Source organism: Rhinoraja longicauda, chromosome 41 (genome assembly GCF_053455715.1).
Source record: "Rhinoraja longicauda isolate Sanriku21f chromosome 41, sRhiLon1.1, whole genome shotgun sequence".
Taxonomy (NCBI): domain Eukaryota; kingdom Metazoa; phylum Chordata; class Chondrichthyes; order Rajiformes; family Arhynchobatidae; genus Rhinoraja; species Rhinoraja longicauda.
The window spans coordinates 6,524,509-6,545,667 of NC_135993.1; the positions used below are offsets into that span (position 1 = coordinate 6,524,509).

The 21,159-nt window shown below is 47.8% G+C and overlaps 1 protein-coding gene across 1 annotated transcript in view; it reads right to left on the minus strand.

Moving 5' to 3' along the window:
* Positions 1-348: 348 nt before the first annotated feature.
* paf1 (PAF1 homolog, Paf1/RNA polymerase II complex component) overlaps positions 349-21,159 on the minus strand; it is a 32,156-nt gene continuing 11,345 nt past the window's right edge. The window contains exons 3-14 of the mRNA XM_078430881.1: positions 19,914-20,006; positions 18,858-18,979; positions 17,739-17,805; positions 16,936-17,037; positions 14,286-14,391; positions 12,660-12,728; positions 11,032-11,135; positions 9,144-9,260; positions 7,648-7,776; positions 5,903-6,014; positions 2,081-2,162; positions 349-1,076 (exon numbers count right to left, since the gene is read on the minus strand). Coding sequence (XP_078287007.1) covers positions 670-1,076; positions 2,081-2,162; positions 5,903-6,014; positions 7,648-7,776; positions 9,144-9,260; positions 11,032-11,135; positions 12,660-12,728; positions 14,286-14,391; positions 16,936-17,037; positions 17,739-17,805; positions 18,858-18,979; positions 19,914-20,006 — 1,510 coding nt within the window. The 3' untranslated portion in view covers positions 349-669. The remainder of the gene's footprint in view (positions 1,077-2,080; positions 2,163-5,902; positions 6,015-7,647; positions 7,777-9,143; positions 9,261-11,031; positions 11,136-12,659; positions 12,729-14,285; positions 14,392-16,935; positions 17,038-17,738; positions 17,806-18,857; positions 18,980-19,913; positions 20,007-21,159) is intronic.

Consider the following 21,159-nt stretch of genomic DNA (forward strand, 5'->3'; position numbering starts at 1 on the left):
TGTCTGAACCAACGCTTCATGATTTTCCTCATCTCAGTGAAGAACATCATCAAATTGGAAAAGATGCAGAGATCAAACAAAATTAGTGAAATGAGATTAACTTCCCCCCTCCCAAAACCTCATCGTAAAACATTGCCTAGTTAATGCTGGAATCTGTGACAAGCTGCTCACAATTACAGCCAGGATTCAGCTTCATTGTTCCATAACGTTTCACTCTATACAAAGTTCAGAAAAGTAAAGTACAAAATTAGATGAGATTTTCATCCAAATAAATATTTCATCCGGGTCCAGTGTCTGGTGTTCCCATGAGTCTCTCCGCATGTACGACCTCACACATTTTCCATTGCCACCTCAGTGTTAGCTTTAACACACGGGCTTTTAATCTCCATTTATAGAATGATGCAGTTTTATACAAATAATTATTAAAAAATGAGCATTAACGCCAGCAGTTGGCTGGATGTTCACAGAAGCCCGCCCATCCCTCGACACCACTGGGTCAATCACTCAAGGATCAGTATGTACCTTACTATGCAATACTCACCAAATATGTTGAGAGGGAGGGAGGGTGGGGGTGAGGGGAGGGGAAGGGGGATGGCCAGAGTCTCTGAGTTTATAAGGTTGTGGGTCTGTCCATTGGAACCCACTGCAGGCTGGTGAGGGCCCAGCTGTTCAGTCACTCTCGCTGCCACTCTCCTCGCCCTCACTGGACTCCGTGCCCGGCTCGCTGCCGCTCTGCGCGGGCCGCTGGTTCTCGTTGTCCGAGTGCTCGCTGCCGCTGTTGGACGGGCTCCTGCTGCGCCGCCCGTCCTCCTCCTCGCTCTGCGGCTCGCCGTCGCTGCCGCTCTCCTCCTGCCCGCTCTCGTTCTGCCGGCCCTCGCCCCCGCTGTCGTCCTCACTGCCGAAGATCTCCTCCTTGTCGCGGGCCTCGCGGGCCTGCCGATCCTCCCCGCTGTCACTGTCGCTGCCCCCACTCTTGCTGCTCGCCTTGTCCTCCTCCTCATGCTCGCTCTCACTGCCCGAGCGCTCGTCCCCGCTGGGCGCCTTCTCACTCCCACTCTCCTTGTCCTTTTCATCATCTAATGAAAACAAACAGAGGGTGTGAGGGGGTGGGGGGGATATCACTGCAACCAGTGGAGCCCCTGCAACCAGTGGAACCCCTGCAACCAGTGGAACCCCTGCAACCAGTGGAACCCCTGCAACCAGTGGATCCCCTGCAACCAGTGGATCCCCTGCAACCAGGGGAACCCCTGCAACCAGTGGAACCCCTGCAACCAGTGGAACCCCTGCAACCAGTGGAACCCCTGTAACCAGTGGAACCCCTGCAACCAGAGGGACCCTTGCAACCAGGGGAACCCTTGCAACCAGGGGAACCCTTGCAACTCGTGGAACCCTTGCAACCAGTGGAACCCTTGCAACCAGGGGAACCCCTTGCAACCAGGGGAACCCCTGCAACCAGTGGAACCCCTGCAACCAGTGGAACGCCTGCAACCAGTGGAACCCCTGCAACCAGTGGAACCCCTGCAACCAGTGGAACCCCTGCAACCAGTGGAATGCCTGCAACCAGTGGAACCCCTGCAACCAGTGGAACCCCTGCAACCAGTGGAACCCCTGCAACCAGTGGAACCCAATGCAACCAGGGGAACCCTTGCAACTCGTGGAACCCTTGCAACCAGTGGAACCCCTTGCAACCAGGGGAACCCCTGCAACCAGTGGAACCCCTGCAACCAGTGGAATGCCTGCAACCAGTGGAACCCCTGCAACCAGTGGAACCCCTGCAACCAGTGGAACCCCTGCAACCAGTGGAACCCCTGCAACCAGTGGAACCCCTGCAACCAGTGGAACCCCCGCAACCAGGGGAACCCTTGCAACCAGGGGAACCCTTGCAACCAGTGGAACCCTTGCAACTGATAGAACCCTTGCAACCAGGGGAACCCTTGCAACCGGTGGGACCTTTGCAACTGATAGAACCTTTGCAACCAGTAGAACCCTTGCAACCAGTGGAACCCTTGCAACTAGTGGAACCCTGGCAACCAGTGGAACCCTTGAAAGACCAAAAGGAATTTGGCCATGAAGCATTCACCTGATCCCACGATGCGTTTGCTGCGCTCCATTTCCTCCTCGTCCTCTGGTTCATGATTCTCCAATTGAGCTCTACGGGCATCCTGTGGAGTAACAAATATTCAGGCAAATATTTCCAGGATTGATCTCCCTAAGCACAGTGATCCCAGTGAGGTTCCCTCACTCCCCTTTACCTTCCCCCTGAGTCGCAGTGACCGGTACGTCAACATCTGCAATGGCGGCCGCTGGCTGGGTGAGGTCACGTGGGGCGCGGGGCGTCACCCTTTGTTCCTTCTTTGGGAGTGAGGAAGTTGGCAACCCTACTAATGCGGGACAAGGGCAGCCCCGTAAGGGACAAACCAATTTAGTCCAAAGTACGGGATGTCCCGGCTAATTGGCCACCCTAGACTGAAGGAACTACAGATGCTGGTTTAAACCGAAGATAGACACAAAATATATAAGATATAAGATATGATAAGCGTTTGGCTGCACTGGGCCTATATTCGCTGGACTCTAGAAGATTGAGGGGGACCTCATTGAAACGTACAGAATAGTGAAAGGCTTGGATATAGTGGATGTGGAGAGGATGTTTCCACCAGTGGGAAAGTCTAGGACTACAGATCACAGCCTCAGAATTAAAGGACGTTCTTTTAGGAAGGAGATGAGGAGGAATTTCTTTAGTCAGAGGGCGATGAATCTGTGGAATTCTTTGCCGATGGAGGCCAAGTCAGTGGATATATTTAAGGCAGGGATAGATTCTTGATTAGGTGTCAGAGGTAGTGGGGAGAAGGCAGGAGAATGGGGTTAGGAGGGAGAGATAGATCAGCCATGTTGAATGGCGTAGACTTGAAGGGCCGAACGGCCTAATTCTTCTCCTATCACTTATGAAAATGCTGGGGTAACTCAGTGGGATAATGCAGACACTCCCTGACCTACATAAGGGTTATCCCCCCGTGAACCCTTACACAAGTCAGACTTCATGCAAGTCAGAATCAGACTCTGGGGCACTTTCTGCAACACACGGCCTTCTGGGCAAGCACTGTCGTCATTGCCGGCTCGTTTCTGATGTAAACTTCAGCGATTGTACAGTGTTGTGGAAATTTACAACCCAACCTGCCTTGATTGCACTGGGGACTGAGTGCAAGATTGTTTGCGCAAGTGCGAGTTTACGTAAGTCACCTATCGCTCAAGTCAGCGAGTGTCTGTATAACAAAGAGGCCATGGATCGAGATGGAAAATGATGAAGATCGCTCGTGACGTTGGAATAAAGCAAGGCCAAATGTGAGTGCACCCAGAATGTAGACTTCTCCAACTTTAGATAGTTCCTCTGTTCCTCTCTTCCCCTCCCCTTCCCAGTTCTCCCTCTATCTTCCTGTCTCCACCTATATCCTTCCTTTGTCCCGCCCCCCTGACGTCAGTCTGAAGAAGGGTCTCGACCCGAAACGTCACCCATTCCTTCTCTCCCGAGATGCTGCCTGACCTGCTGAGTTACTCCAGCATTTTGTGAAATAAATAACCAGAATGTAGTCCGTATTTCCAACAAAGGATATATTTGCCTTGGGGGTATATCGTAAAAATCGTTCGCACAGATGAGAAGGTTATTGTCTGCAACCTTCCCCCCCATTGACGAACTGTACACTGCAAGGGCCAGGAAGCGAGCGGACAAGATCATCTCTGACCCCTCACCCTGGCCACAAACTCTTCGAAGCACTTCCCTCTGGAAGGCGACTCCGGACTGTCAAGGCAGCCACAGCCGGACATAAAAACAGCTTCTTTCCACGAGCAGTAGCTCTACTCAATAATCAAAATTCTGTAGCCTCCTTTTGCTCTGGTATTTAATTTAATTTGCATGTTTAAACTATAAATGTTGTATTCTTAATTTTTTTAAATGTTTTATGCTTTATTCTTAATTGTTTACTGTATGTTCGTGTTGTTACTTGTGAGCGGAGCACCAAGGCACATTCCTTGTATGTGTACATACTTGGCCAATAAACGTATTCAATTCAATTCAAAATTAATCAGACTGATATATTACATCCAGGCTGGAAATATACCTCATCATACTTCCTTTTACTTTTAATCCCATTCAGCATTTGCGGTCCCTCCTTCCCCTCCCTTCCCCTCCCCCTTCCCTTCCTCTCCACATATTTAGTGGTTATTGTATAGTAAGGTACACACTGTTTACCCCGTTCAATATTTCACCTCCTTCATCTGAAGAGTCAAGCAGTGTGGGAGCAAACCCTTCATCCCAACTCGTCCATGGCAATCAATCTAAGGTAGTCCCATTTGCCTGCATTTGGCCCACATCCCTCTAAACCTCCTATCTTCATACCTGTCCAAATGTCTATTAAATATTGTTATTGTACCTGCCTCAACTAGTTCATTGAAGTCTTTCCAGGTGAGACAGAGGTTCACCTGCACCTCCTCCAACCTCATCTATTGTATCCGCTGCTCTAGATGTCAACTTCTTTACATCAGCGAAACCAAACGCAGGCTCGGCGATCGTTTCACTCAACACCTTCGCTCAGTCCGCCTTAACCAACCTGATCTCCCGGTGGCTGAACACTTCAACTCCCCCTCCCATTCTGACCTTTCTGTCATGGGCCTCCTCCAGTGCCATAGTGAGGCCCACCGGAAATTGGAGGAACAGCAACTCATATTTCGCTTGGGCAGCTTACAGCCCAGCGGTATGAACATTGACTTCTCCAACTTGAGATAGTTCCTCTGTCCCTCTCTTCCCCTCCCCCTTCCCAGTTCTCCCTCTATCTTCCTGTCTCCACCTATATCCGTCCTTTGTCCCGCCCCCCTGACATCAGTCTAAAGAAGGGTCTCGACCCGAAACGTCACCCATTCCTTCTCTCCTGAGATGCTGCCTGACCTGCTGAGTTACTCCAGCATTTTGTGAATAAATAGTTCATTGAAGTTGGCAGCTACAACAAGCTCAGGTACAGGCAGCTTTTTCCAATGTACCCACCACCCTGTGTGTGAAGAAGTTGCCCCTCTGCTTCCTATTAAATCTTTTTCCTCTAACCTTAAATCTATGCCCTCTAGTTCTGGATTCCCCAACGGTGGGGAGAAAGGCTATGTGCATTCCCCCTTACGTTGCTCATGATTTTATACACCATTATAATATCACCATAATCTAATATCTCTATAATATCACTATAACATAATTGGTCCCGCCCCCTCCCCGACATCAGTCTGAAGAAGGGTCTCGACCCGAAACGTCACCCATTCCTTCTCTCCAGAGATGCTGCCTAATCCGCTGAGTTACTCCAGCATTTTGTGTCTACCTCCGATTTAAACCAGCATCTGCAGTTTTCTTTCCTACATATCTAAATATATCACCCCTCAGTCCCTTACACTCCAAGGAATAGAGGTCAAGCCTGCCCAATCTCTCCCAATAACTGAGGCCTGCGAGTCTTGGCAACTTCCAGTAAATCTTTCCTGCCCTCTTTCCAGTTTAGTAGCATCTTTTTTCTAGCATCTCATCAACTACAATTCTGCATCACTCCACCCTTTTGAGAAGATAACCACATTTATTAAAGCATTATCCACTTCCTCCATCACCATATGAATAAATCAGCTTTGATCCCGACTCCACTGTTAACCCCTTGATCTTTCTGGAGTCACACAGCATCTTTGGGCTGTGATTTTGATTGCCCTTTGTTTTATTCCATATCCTTTCTTTGCTTTCTTCACGACCATTTTAATTGATAGCCAACACAGACTTGTATGCAGTCTCTCTCGCACTTGAAAATGTTGTGGAAAGGATCAGATATCCATGTGGAAGCATTGAACTGTACGGTCATTAGATGGGTGAACCAGGAGCAGCTTCACTTACCTGAGCCTCCAATTCCTTCTCATTCATGTCTCGGTGCTTCACCACCAACACTGCATTGGTATTGGACTGAACACCATGGCCTCCCTTTGCACGCCGCTTGCTCAAACGCACTCTGTGAAAATAGACCACGCAGCCGATTATCTGGAAGCCGTGGGTATTTGGATCGCATTCATGGTAACTTACCACAGGAGGCCTTTCAGCACAGAAAGCCACAGCGGGAAGCTCCAGCTGAAGGGAGGTAAAGATGGAAGCAAGCAGGAGAGCTGCCAACCATGGCACAGGTTCACTGGGGCGGCACGGAGGCGCAGCGGTACAGTTGCTGCCTTTCAGCGCCAGAGCCCCGGGCTCGATCCCGACAACGGGTGCCGTCCGTACAGAGTTTGTACGTTCTTCCCCGTGGCCATGTGGATTTTGTCCGGGTGCTCCGGTTTCCTCCCACACTCCAAAGCCGTGCATGTTTGTAGGTTAGGCGCAAAATGCTGGAGTAACTCAGCGGGACAGGCAGCATCTCTGGAGAGAAGGAATGGGTCACGTTTCGGGTCGAGACCCTTCATCTCGACCAGAAACATCACCCATTCCTTCTCTCCAGAGGTGCCGCCTGTCCCGCTGAGTTACTCCAGCATTTTGTGTCTATCTTCGGTTTAAACCGGCACCTGCAGTTCCTTCCTACACATGTTTGTGGTTAATTGGCTTCTGTAAATTGTAAATTGACCCTAGCATGTAGGATAAGAAAATAACTGCAGATGCTGGTACAAATCAAAGGTATTTATTCACAAAATGCTGGAGTAATTCAGCAGGTCAGGCAGCATCTCAGGAGAGAAGGAATGGGTGATGTTTCGGGTCGAGACCCTTCTTCAGACTGATGTCAGGGGGGCAGGACAAAGGAAGGATATAGGTGGAGACAGGAAGATAGAGGGAGATCTGGGAAGGAGGAGGGGAAGAGAGGGACAGAGGAACTATCTAAAGTTGTACGATAGCATTTAGGATAATGCTAGTGTAGAGGGTGATCGTTAATCGGCACGGACTCGGTGGGTCGAAGGACCTGTTTCTACACTGTATCTCTAAAATCTAAAGGTTCGAGAAGAATCATATAAAAAGAGGTGATTATTTAGGAAACATAGTGGGGGACTGAAATGGATAGAAGAGTGGCAAGCAATACTAAAGCTGCAGTCGGTAAAATCAAAAGGGCATTCTGGAGGATGGAGTTGGAGGAACTGATTTTCACGCTGATAATGTATGTGGCTGGAGGAATGGCAGAATAATTTAGGAGTTTGGATTTTTTTAATTAATCGCTACGGACTAGAATCTGTTCAGTTTAAAGCTGCTCAAGATATGAAATGATTACCTTTAATCTGGGGGCTTTAAGGAAACAGAGGAGGTGCAGGTGTAGGTGCAAATTAATTAAATAGCTGCAGAGACCGACCTCGGGAGCTGTCTGTGTGGAGGTTGCACGTGATCCCTGCGACCACGTGGGCTTCATCCGGGTGCTCCAGTTTCCTCCCATAGACCTGCGTGTTTGTAAGGTTATTTGGCCTCTGTAAATTGTCCCAAGTGCGTAGGGAGTGGATGAGGAAGTGGGATGACAGAGGACAAGTGTGAACGGGAGGTCGAAGACTGGCGTGGACTCAGTGGGCCTTTCAGAAGGACCCGTTTCCACGCTGCATCTCTAAATAAAACTAAACTGCAAGGAGTTCCCAACAACTGGTGTGTGGTGTCAGTGACAGTGTGTGTGGATGGGCACCCACCTGGTCTCCAGCTCGTTGTAGTAGACTCCATCTCCATCACGGAAGATGATGAAATAGTTTTCCTCGTATCCTTTGCTGGCTTTGTTCTTCACGTTCCAATTGTATTCTCTGGATATCTTGTACTCGTATCTGAAAACAAAGACATTCATTGCACATTGGGCATTCAACCTGGTCATCAGATACAATGGGGATTCAGAACCACTTCATACTCACTTTCAATACACTAGGGAACCACTTAACACCCACAGCCATACCCAGTACTGAACTCTTGCTTGTGGCTAACTTGGGCAGGTTGGCTGGAATAATGCCAAGGAAACTCTGTATCAAAGATACTAGAGGAACAAGATAGACCGCTCAACCCTAAAAACCGTAGAATACCATTGCACCATAGAAAGCATTATATCCCATCGCACCAGTTTGGTACGCCAGCTGCTTGGCCCAAGACCACAAGAAATTGCAGTGAGTTGTGAGCGCAGCCCAGTCCTTCACTTAAATCAGCCTTCCCTTCAAATCTATCTGTACTTCACACTGCCTCAGGACTGCAGCCAACATAATCCAGGACCGCACACCCTTGTCGTTCCCTCTTCTACCATGGGCAGAAGACACAAAAGCTTGAACACGCATATCACCAGATTCAAGAGCTGCTTCTTCCCTGCTGTTATCTATATTCTAAAAGACTCGTTTGTTTGTTTGTTTGTTTGTTCCTGAACTACAGCCAAAACGGTACACGATAGCGCAACAATTTTAGGCCCACCTTACTCACCGTCATCCCTTTGACAATAGACAATAGGTGCAGGAGGCCATTCGGCCCTTCGAGCCAGAACCACCATTCAATGTAATCATGGCTGATCATTCTCTAATTTGGTGCTAATGGAAGTAGCTTCATTGAAATCGGTGTTATATTTTTAAAGTTATTCATGTTTTAAAGTTTAAAATGTATCTCCTAGGGAGGGAGGAAGGAGGAGAGTGGATAAGGGGGGAGTGGAGGAGGGAGTGGGGGATGGGGTAGGGGAGAAGGGAGGTGAAGGGGGGAGGGGAGGGAGGGAGTGGAGAGGGAGGGGGGAGGAGAGGGTGCTACACCAATGCAGGAGAGGTTTGGGTCCAACGGGTCCACTTGGTCCAGTCAGACTCTTAAATGTCATAAGGTAAGGAGGAATTCCTGATTTTCCAATCCAACTCACATCCTTGCACTTTTTTTTTAATCTGCACTTTCTCTGTAGCTGTACACCACTGTTTATTTTCTCTTTTGCACTCCTAATGCACTCACATACGATTTGATTTGCTGGAATAGCACGCAAAGTAAAGTTTATCTCTGATTAATCTCATCAACGTATACTGTGGTACACATGATAATAGTAAACCAATACCTATACCAAGCAGTGATGTACCCACTGTTTGTGTCACTGTGCTGAAACCCGCAGTATGCTTAGCTCTGCCATTCCTTCGCGTTTCGTAGGACAAGTGTGAAGTTTTACATTCTGAAACGGTGGACTTACACATCCGCAGGCATGTAATCAATACATTCGTCGTCGTCTCGTTTCCGCTTCCTTATGGTTTCCTCACTGGGAAGGAAGTAAGCGACAAACTGGTTTCCTTCCTCGTCCATCATGCCCCTGAGCGGGAAGAAGCGGTCATATTTCAATGAATCTCCATCGTGGACTTGCACATTTAATATGTGTTTCAGTTTCATTTCCAAACCTCTGATCCCATTACAGATCCCGGCAACGCTCCCTCTATGATCATTTGCGCCTCGTTTAGACTCAGCTTTTGCCTCTTGCCTGTCCCATCTCCATCCCCTTTTGCCACGCACCATACACCTCTCCTCAGTTCCCATCCCTAGCGGAGATCTACAGCTCTCCATTCCACACATGCATTTTTCCTGTGTTAGACACAAAATGCTGGAGTAACCCAGTGAGACAGGCAGCATCTCTGGGTAGAATTTTTCCTCCGATAGACACAAAATGCTGGAGTAACCCAGCGGGACAGGCAGCATCTCTGGGTAGAAGAATGGGTAACGTTTCAGGTTGCGACCCTTCTTCAGACTTCAGATCCGTCTGAAGAAAGGTCTCGACCCGAAACATCACCCATTCCTTCTACCCAGAGATGCTGTCTGACCCGCTGAGTTACTCCAGCATTTTGTGTCTAACTTTGGCTTAAACCGGCATCTGCAGTTCCTTCCGATACATTTTTTCCTGTCTCAGTATTTGCTCAACACTGCGACACGAGTAATTCCAAACAATTCCTTGTGGGGGCACTGTGGCAGCAACAGTAGTTGTCGCCTTACAGCGCCAGAGACCTGGGTTTGATCCTGACTACGGGTGCTGCCTGTACGGAGTTTTACGTTCTCCCTGTGATCACGAGGGTTTTCTGTGGCTGGGAGACCTGGGCGACCCGACCTGTGCCGCACATCACGATCGCTTGGCCAGGCTGACCCGCCTGTTGCACCGCCAGGAAAACAGGCCTCCTCTGTCAGGTCAAGAACCCAGCACTTACAAACTACTAGGACTTGAAAATGGCGCCAAACTGACAACTGCCACACAATGGCCTGTTTCCTTTATCATCGTTACTTTTTCGCATATCTTTCATTCATTGTTCTTTTATCTCTCTACATCGTCTATATCTCTCGTTTCCCTTACCCGTGACTTTCAGTTCGAAGAAAGGTCTCGACCCGAAACGTCACCCATTCCTTCTCTCCAGAGATGCTGGCTGTCCCGCTGAGTTACTCCAGCTTTTAGTGTCTATCTTTGACTCTATAAACAATCTCAGTGTCCTAATGCTATATACGTTCTGTATCGGAGATGCATACCTAAGGAGTATCTTCGTGTTTGTGTATAGTGATACTTGTACTGAACTGTATACAAAAATGAATTTCACTGTATCTTGGTACATGTGACAAATAAAGTCCTATTAACCACAGATTCCAGCATCTGCAGTCTCAGTTATCTTCACTAAGCTGCAGCCCCACTGAGATCTAACGCAACTGCATCCTTTGCCTGGTAAACTAATGGCTCTGCATTTGTCTGTTTAAATGCAATAAACTCTGAGCTGAGTTTCAGTGCAAGCAAGGAACAGCAGATGCTGGTTTACACAAAAAGACACAAAGTGCTGGAGCAACTCAGCAGGTCAGGCAGCATCTCTGGCAAACATAGATCGGTAACGTTTCGGGTCGGGACCTTTCTTCAAACTCAGAAAAAGGGTCCTAAAATGAAACATCCCGACCCTAAACATCACCTCTCCACGTTCTTCAGAGAAGCTGACTGGCCTGCTGAGTTATTCTTGCACTTTGTGCCTTTTTTGTGCCTGGGATTTCAGTAATTTGTAACCTTGAAACCCCAACAGTATCTGACATTTTCACTTCACTAGCAACGAGGTAGTGTGCCTCACCTGATCATAGCCTGGGACATCATCTCCACGGCACCTGGACCAGCGATTTCTTTCGGGGCCGGGTCAGAGTCAAAGATGACCTGCGCACATGGGTTTATCCACATCTAGGGAAAGGAAAAAAGAACTCGAGATTTGAAATCGTCCCCAAACGGTCTCAATATTGCATAAATGTGACCACATCCCCATCCATATACAGTGGGCGTCAGAGCCATGGAGCTGCCTTTCCAGTCCGCTCAAGGCCATGTCAACCATTTGACACCCATTGACACTTATCCTACATTAATCTTATTTTAGTTTAGTTTAGTTTAGTTTAGAGATACAGCGCAGAAACAGGCCCTTTCGGCCTACTGGGTCCGCGCCGACCAGCGATCCCCACACATTAACACTATCCTATACCCACCAGGGACAATTTTTACATTTACCAAGCCAATTAACCTACATACCTGCACGTCTTTGGAGTGTAGGAGGAAACCGATGATCTCGGAAAAAAACCCACGGGGAGAATGTACAAATTCTACAACCGTAGTCAGGATGGAACCTGGGTCTCCGGCGCTGCATTCGCTGTAAGGCAGCAACTCTACCGCTGCGCCACCGTGCCACCCAATTTTTTTTTCTTCCTTACATTTACATTCAGTATTTGGTTCACAAGCCAGGACTCTTTTTACAATTAGTTTTAACAGGGAAATGTCACCTTTACATAGCACTGGGAACTCTCACCCGTGTGGGTGGCGTCATCGGCATACACAGCCCTGGTTCCCTTAAAGATACTGTTTTTCTTTGGAAGAGTAGAAACAAAGAATAGCAGACGCCGGTTTACAAAAAGAAAACACACAAAGTGCTGGAGCAACTCAGTAGGTCAGGCAGGTTAGATAGAAAATGCTGGAGTAACTCAGCGGGTTTTAAGAATAAGCGGTAGGCCATTTAGAACTGAGATGAGGAAAAACTTTTTTAGTCAGAGAGTTGTAAATCTGTGGAATTCTCTGCCTCAGAAGGCAGTGAAGGCCAATTCTCTGAATGCATTCAAGAGAGAGCTAGATAGAGCTCTTAAGGATAGCGGAGTCAGGGGGTATGGGGAGAAGGCAGGAACAGGGAACTGATTGAGAATAATCAGCCATGATCACATTGAATGGCGGTGCTGGCCGAATGGCCTCCTCCTGCACCTATTGTCTATTGTCAAGCAGCATCTCTGGAGAACATGTATTGGTGACGTTTCAGGTCGGGACCCTCCTTCAGACTGAAGAAAGGTTCTGACCCAAAACGTTACCTATCCACGTTCTCCAGAAATGCTGCTCAGCCCGCTGAGTTACTCCAGCACTTTGCATCTTTTGTTTTGATAAACCAGCTTCCGCAGTTCCATGTTTCTACTTTTCTAAAGAGAAATTGTATCGTTATTCCAGCACTTTCTAACTTTTTTATAATAATTTTTCTTTTCCTCGTTAAACAGGTTTGTAGGTTAATTAGCTTCTGTTTAAAAAAAAAATTGTAAATCATCCCTCGTGTGTTGGATAGTGCTAGTGTCGGGGGCGTTTGCTGTTCGGCATGGACTCAGTGGGCCGAAGGGCCTGTTTCTGCGTTTTATTGCTAAAGTCTAAAACATCCGTTTAGGAAAGTGTATTCGCAGGCCTTACCTTAAAATCAGGAAAGACAGGCATTACTTCCACAGGGGTAACGCGAGGTTTGCTGTAATGTTGAGTAACCTAGGGAACGGAGCGAGACAGGAGAGTAAACAACAACCTGTACACAACACGAGCTCACAGCAACAGGAGAGGGTTAGCTATAAGGAGAGGTTGAACCAACTTTGTTTTCTCTGCAGCTTCGGAGACTGAGCTGTTGGGAAAAAATGCACCATCCACACTGACTCCCGGGAACCCCCAGTCCAGCACTACTCAAAATGGGGAAAGAGCTTTCGGGACGACACCAAGAACTTCCCAGTATGTGTGTAGGGAGGATGGGGATATCTGGTGCCAGTGGTAGAAGTATTTTCTTACTCCCCACCGACTTGCACCACCAGGCACCCAGGGCCGTCTTAACGCATGGGCCTGATGGGCACTTGCCCGGGGCCCCACAAGCATAGGGGCCCCATGCTGATCTGTGTATGTTAAGTGACTTGCAATAAATAAATACTACTTTAAAAATGTAGGTTCAATAAGTGCTTTTTTCGCAACATTTTTGGTCCCTAAGTGCTTCTCACAGCGATCTGTAAGGCTTTTCGCAACAATGTAGCACCCTAAGTCCATCGCTAAGTGCTTTTCGCTAAGTGCTTTTCGCCGGCACGACAGGGGGGGGGCTGGTAGGGAAAGGGGGGTGGGGGAGAGTAACGGTAGGGGCCCCAGTACACTGCTTTGCCCGGGGGCCCATAATGCTGTAAAAACGGCCCTGCAGGCACCTCTTCTATATCTTTGTTGCAGTTTGAGGGGCCCATAATGACCTCAATTGTCACCTCAGAACTGGAAGCATGTCTGGTACCTCCTAGCGTTTGAGGCCCTCTGAGGGGGCGCTGTGAACTGTTTATGTATGTGCTGTTATGTTTGTGTGCCATTGTATGTTCGCTTCTTAGTACCTGCACTGATGTACAGCACTTTGGTCAACGTGGGTTGTTTTTAAATGTGCTATACAAATAAAATTGACTTGACTTGGTTCAATCCAAAAGTTTGCCTAAGAAGAAAAGGATAGTTTGGGAGGGAGAGTTTTAAATAGTCTACCATTACACTGGGATTGAAATAAGCATATACCCTGGTAAAGCTCATCACGAGATATTGGAGGAAGAAGGTTTCCGACCCGAAACCTCACCCATCCTTTCTCTCCAGAGATCCTGACTGACCCGCTAAGTTACTCCAGCATTTTGTGTCTGTTATTGGAGGTTTTAAAGTTGTCTGGGGTGCTATGTGCAGTATTCTCCCTAGTTCTTTCCTGTGGCAGATTGTGGTGCTCACTACATCTGTATATTCCTTTCCTACAGTTTAAGAATAAGGGGTAGGCCATTTTGAACTGAGATGAGGAAAACTTTTTCAGTCAGAGAGTTGTGAATCTGTGGAATTCTCTGCCTCAGAAGGCAGTGGAGGCCAATTCTCTGAATGCATTCAAGAGAGAGCTAGATAGAGCTCTTAAGGATAGCGGAGTCAGGGGGTATGGGGAGAAGGCAGGAACGGGGTACTGATTGAGAATGATCAGCCATGATCACATTGAATGGCGGTGCTGGCTCGAAGGGCCGAATGGCCTCCTCCTGCACCTATTGTCTATTGTCTATTGTTTACCTCTTTATTTGCATCAACAAAGGTCTTTTCAATTGCTGCTATCTGGCTGTCACGGTCCTTGTAGATCTCCTCCTCTGTAAACTGTTGCTTGACAGAAACACCAATCCTGTTTTTTGGGAGCGAAGAGAAGATAAAACAGTTAGACGCGGGACAAGAAACACTACAATAAGAGCGTTGGCAACAGCATGGAGTTCAAACACCGATTCTAAAGGCAAACAATGATCACACGAATACAGGTGCTCCCCAGCTTACGATGCTTCAACTTGCGATATTTCGACTTTGCGATGGTGCGAACCGCAGCCAGATGCAGCTCGCTTCCGGCCACGTGATCGCGTGTATTAAATGCATTTCGACTTTAATACAGTCGAAATTAAAGACTGTAATTTCTTACAGCCTTAAGCACGGCACGGAACCCCATCGTAAGCTGAGGTGTACCTGTAAGATCTTCTTAACTATCTTTACCCAACTTTCCTCATCTAATCTGAAGCTTCAGCAAAATTATAACAGTGCACCAAATATATCGTTTTGGGTATACTTATATACTTTGAATACCAGTGTCACAGGACTGCACTTATTCCTTAATATGCTCTGGAGAACTTGCGAAGAGGCTCATTGATTTACAGACCTCCAAACCTGGATTTGGCACCAAAATAACTGGAGGAGGGAACTTTCCCAATTCTGGCTGCAGAATACGAAAGAGGACTTGCCTAGTAACTGTGCACATCTGAATAATGAAGTTAGACACAAAATGCTGGAGTAACTCAGCAGGTCAGGCAGCATCTCGGGAGAGAAGGAATGGGTGACGTTTTGGGTCGAGACCCGAAATGTCGCCCATTCCTTCTCTCCTGAGATGCTGCCTGACCCACTGAGTTACTCCAGCATTTTGTGTCTACCTTCGATTTTAACCAACATCTGCAGTTTTTTTTCCTACACATCTGAATAATGTTCCCTCAGGAGAGGATGGATTTGTCACGTGTACCAGTGAAAAGCTTCCGTTGCATGCCAACCCAGTCAGCAGAACGACTATACATGATTACAATTGAGCCGTCCGCAGTGTACAGGTACATGATAAAGGGAATAACGTTTAGTACAAGATAAAGTCCAATTAAAGATAGCCCAAGAGTCTCCAATGAGATAGATAGTCATGGTGGCGCTGCGGGAGCGGCTCGCCTTCGGAGGCTTCTTCGGCCGCGGGCCGCGTGGATATCGGAAGCTCGCAGGCCCCTGAGTGGGGGCCGACATCGGGAGCTCCGGCAGCGACAGCATCTTCGCCCGCCCCGAGTCGCGGGACTGGGTCGGACCGCTGTGGGCCTTTCACCGTCCGGCGTGGCCTGGAACGTGGCAACTTCAACAGCCTGACCGCGGGAGAAGACGGCAGGAGAAGAGAAAAGACATTCTGGCCTTCCATCACAGTGAGGAGGTGACTGGAGGAGACTCAATGTGATGGATGTTTCTTTTTGTTTGGTGTTGGTTTATGATTGTGTGTGTTATTGCTTATTTTTATTGCTCTTATTGTTGGACTGTGGGTAATCTTTCATTTCACTGCACATTTATGTGTATGTGACAAATAAAAATTGACTGACTGACTGAGAAGAGATCTCTAGTTGTTGATAGAGTGGTTCAGTTGCCTGAAAACAGCTGGAAAGAAAGTGTCCCTGAATCTGGAGGTGTGCGTTTCCACATTTCTATACCTCTTGCCTGAGGGGAGGGGGAGGAGGATGGAGGAAGGAGAGAGGGAGGGTGGGAAGGGGGGAGCGAGTGACTGAGTAGATATAGATGGGAACTATTCCCCATCTCTCGCTCCCACAACTATTGTCCCTGAATGCAGTCAGCGCTAACCATCTGGCCACCAGTTATTTTTTTTAACACTTTAATTAATTGAACGTGACTCGTGGCTGGCTCCAAGGTGGGCCTGTTTCAGAGCATAAGATTAAATGCCCCAATTAAATATTTCTCGAAGGTTACAACTGTTTGGCTCAGCCACCAAGCACGACATCCGGAGGTTGCAACGGATCGTTCGATCAGCTGAGAAGGTTGTTGACTGCAACCTTCCCCCCCATTGACGACCTGTACACTGCAAGGGCCAGGAAGCGAGCGGGCTAGATCATCTCTGACCCCTCTCACCCTGGCCACAAACTCTTTGAAGCACTTCCTTCTGGAAGGCGACTCCGGACTGTCAAAGCAGCCACAACCAGACATAAAAACAGCATTTTTTTCACGAGTAGTAGCTCGACTCAACAACCAAAAGTCTGCAGTCTCTTTTTGCTCTAGTTTATTTCACTCACATGTTTAAACTGTAATGTTGTATTTTTAACGTTTTAATGTTTTATGCATTATTCGTAATTGTTCACTGTATGTTCTTGTTGTTACTTGCGAGCGGAGCACCAAGGCACATTCCGTGCATGTGTACATACTTGGCCAATAAATTAATCAAGTAATCAATTAATTAATCACTTGATTGATTAATTAATTAATCAATAGATTGATTATTTGATTAATTATTTGGTTGATTGGTTGATTGGTTGATTGATTGATTGATTGATTGATTAATTAATTAGTTCATTCATTCATTCATTCATTCATTCATTCATTCATTCATTCATTCATTCATTCATTCATTCATTCATTCATTCATTCATTCATTACTTACTTGACTTCAGGTTTCTCATTGGAGATTCCGTAGCGATTGAACTCAGTGGAGATGTATTCTGTCTTTCTCATCCAAGGCACGACCTTGGCATGCTGCTGTGACCTGAACCCAGAGATCACACAAAAGAAAAACTTGTAAAATTGGAGGTCAATAGTTCAGGTGCCAATTTTCTCCCCAGTTAATAAATGTTGCAAAGGCAGTAGAGAGAATCAATTTGGGGCGCAGCTAAGAAACAGGTCAAGACATTGGTGGGAGGCAAACAATAAAACGGAAAATTCAGGGGATACTCAGCAGGTCAGGCAACATCTGTGGAGGAGAAACAGCCAAGCTTTCGATCGGTACGGGTGTCAGGGGTTGTGGGCAGAAGGCAGGAGAATGGGGTTGAGGGGGAAGGATAGTTCAGCCATTATTGAATGGCGGAGTAGGCATGATGGGCTGAATGGCCTAATTCTGCTCCTATCACTTATGAACTTACGAACTTTCAAGGCAGTGATCCTTCAGTGGTAGTTACTGTGGTAGATACCAATCAGTGGTAGTTACTGTGGTAGATACCAAACAGTGGTAGTTACTGACCCGCTGAGTTACTCCAGCATTTTACGGTCTATCTTGAAGGTAGACTGAATCCCACACTCCAACATTAAACACCCCCTCCACCCCCCACCTTTCAGCTCTATGCAGCAACCCCGAGTCACACCCATGCAGAATTCAAGAGGAAGAAAAGTGGCCTCCTTGCCAGGCAGAACAGTGCAAACCACTGAAAGACACCCCTGGCCACGAATTACAGGGTGCAACCGATCACTTACCGTTTGGAACTGGTCGGTGCCTGAATTTCTTCCTCCAGTAATTTCTCATCTGCAATGTCGAGGAGTACTGGAAAAGAGAAGTAGACAGAACACCTGAAGGAACTGCAGATGATGGTTTACGCCAAAGCTACACACAAAATGCCGGAATAACAGCGGGACAGGCAGCATCTCTGGAGAGAAGGAATGGGCGACGTTTCGGGCCGAGACCCTTCTTCAGACCCAAGGGTTTGTGTTTTTTGAGGAACGGGTCGACGCTATTTGAAGGAGAGTGGAGGGAGACGTTTTAACGTCGCTAATGTGAAGGAAGGCAGCTAACGTTACAGCGCAGGGCAGTGCGGAAAGACTGTTCCCACTTCCGACGCCAAAGAAAAGCTTCGTAGCGAGAGGATTTGAGTATCGGAGCAAGGAGGTCCTACTGCGTTGTACAGGGCCCTGGTGAGACCACACCTGGAGTATTGTGTGCAGTTTTGGTCTCCTAATTTGAGGAAGGACATCCTTGCTATTGAGGGAGTGCAGCGTAGGTTCACCAGGTGAATTCCCGGGATGGCGGGACTGACATATAATGAAAGAATGGATCGACTGGGCTTATATTCGCTGGAATTTAGAAGGATGAGAGGGGATCTTATAGAAAAATATAAAATTCTTAAGGGATTGGACAGGCTAGATGCAGAAAAAATGTTCCCGATGTCGGGGGAGTCCAGAACCAGGGGTCACAGTTTAAGAATAAGGGGAAGGCCATTTATGACTGAGATGAGGAAAAACTTTTTCACCCAGAGAGTTGTGAATCTGTGGAATTCTCTGCCACAGAAGGCAGTGGAGATCAATTCACTGGACGTTTTCAAGAGTGTTAGATAGCCCTCAGACTCTCTTAGGCTATATTAGCCCTCTTAGGGCTAACAGAATCAAGGGATATGGGGAAAAAGCAGGAACGGGGTACTGATTTTGGATGATCAGCCATGATCATATTGAATGGCTCGAAGGACCGAATGGCCTACTCCTGCACCTATTTTCTATTATTCTAAAAGAATGCAACAGGGATATGGATTGGGCCCAGATACACAGGCGGGATCAGTTACACAGTCCCAATAACAGAGGTATTGCTGCTGGTCAGGGACTTACCATTGTTATCGATCCTGTACGTATCTGGATTAATCAGATCAATCACCACTCCTAGATCTGGCTCTGTCAACAGTTCATGTTTGTGCTGTTTTTCAAGGGAGGTAGCTTTATACTGTACAAACCTGGGAAATAAATTGGGAAAAAAAGTTCAGTGTTGTCAAAGTAAAGCATCGTACGTTGCAGAAGGAGCACGGTGGCGCAGCGGTAGAGTTGCTGCCTCACAGCGCCAGAGACTCGGATTTGATCCTGACTACGGGTGCTGTCTGTATGGAGTTTGTACGTTCTCTCCGTGACTGCGTGGGTTTTCCCTGGGTGCTCCAGTTTCTTCCCACGCTCCAAAGACGTACAGGTTAGTAGGTTAATTGGCTTTGGTAAGGATTGTAAATTGTCCCTAGTGTGTAGGACAGTGCTAGTATGCGGGGATCGCCGGTTGCGTGGACTCGGTGGGTCGAAGGGCCTGTTTCCGCGCTGAACCTCTAAACTAAACAATCAGTTTAAGATGTTGTCGACAGTAATCTTGTTCTATCCATCTCTTGGGCCCCCTAACTGCTGCAATTACTTCCCTCCATCAAGTATTGTGTCAAAGACCCTTTTGAAGGCTTCTCTAATCTGTATCATTCAACCATCACAGAACATTCCAGATCTTCACCACTCCCCGCACCCTCAAGCTGTCTATCCTTCAGACATTGGAAGCAGTTCTTCCTTGTCAACATGCCCCGCAAAGAGTGGGTCGCCCTGAACCGGCTCCACACAGGGGTCGGCCGGTTCAACACCAACATGCATCACTGGGGGTTGCGTCCATCAGCAGCCTGCGTGTGTGGAGCAGACCAGCAAACAGCGCAGCACGGCATTCTCGACTGCACTGTCCTCCGTCCCCCTGGTGGAGGGGTAGACCTCACGGCCCTCGACAACAGCACGTTGCACTGGCCACAGCGCCTGGAGGGCGTTACATAATTTCTGCTGCCTCACACGCAAGAAGAAGAACCTGACCTAAACCTTTCAGGGCCTGTTTCCGTGCTGTATCTCTAAACTAAACAGAAACAACTATTATCATACCTGTTGGGATCAAACGGATATGTCACAAATTTGGGGTCAAAGGGAATATCGGGCAGTGAATTGCAGTATTTGACCCGACACACAACTCCGGACCTGGAAAGAAGCAGATATATATTAACACGCAGTCATGGAGCAAAACAAAAGTCAACACTGGCGCGGAGCCAGGGCAGCCACGGTGGCGCAACTGTAGAGTTGCTGCCTTACAGCGCCAGAGACCCGGGTTCCATCCCGACTACAGGTACTGTCTGTACGGAGTTGGTACGTTCTCCCTGTGACTTTTCTCAGAGATCTTCGGTTTCCTCCCACACTCCAAAGACGTACAGGTTTGTAGATTAATTGGCTTGATATGTGTAAATTGTCTCTAGTGCGTGTAGGATAGTGTTAATGTGCGGAGATCGCTGGTCGGTGCGGACAAGGTGGGCCGAAGGGCCTGTTTCCGCGCTGTATTTCTAAACTAAACTAAAATGGAGTTCCAAGTGGATCAGGACTTCCTAGCCCCAATAATTCCCAGAGTCAGTGACCAGGGGGGGCAGTGCTGCCGGAGCTCACCGGAGCGCCGCCCTGGCACCTCTGTAAAAAAAAGGTCAAATTTCTCTGGAATTCTCTGCCTCAAAAGGCAGTGGAGGCCAATTCTCTGAATGCATTCAAGAGAGAGCTAGATAGAGCTCTTAAGGATAGCGGAGTCAGGGGGTATGGGGAGAAGGCAGGAACAGGGTACTGATTGAGAATGATCAGCCATGATCACATTGAATGGCGGTGCTGGCTCGAAGGGCCGAATGGCCTCCTCCTGCACCTATTGTCTATTGTCTAAAATAAACAGTGGGAAATTTTAACTAGCGGGGAATTTAACAGCGGCCGCACCGGCACCAGTGACAGCTCCGGCACCTAAACAATTAGCACCGCAACACTGCCAGTGACTCATCAATCCAACCTCCACAGTCTGACCCCCTTTGGCATTCCCCTGCTGGCTGAAGTTTATCAGACCCAAACACAAAGCTCAGTGCTGGGTCTTCCCACCACCACCCCATAGTCTAAGCATTTTTAGCCGGGAGCCACAAAACTAGATTCTCGATGGAGGTACAGAACATTGGCGAGGCCACATTTACAGTATTGTGTTCAGTTTTGGCCCCCTGCTGTAGGAAAGATGCTGTTAAGCTGGAAAAGGCGCAGAGAAGATGTACGAGGATGTTGCCAGGACTGGAAGGCATGAGCTTTAGGGGGAGGTTGAGCAGGCTAGGACATGGAT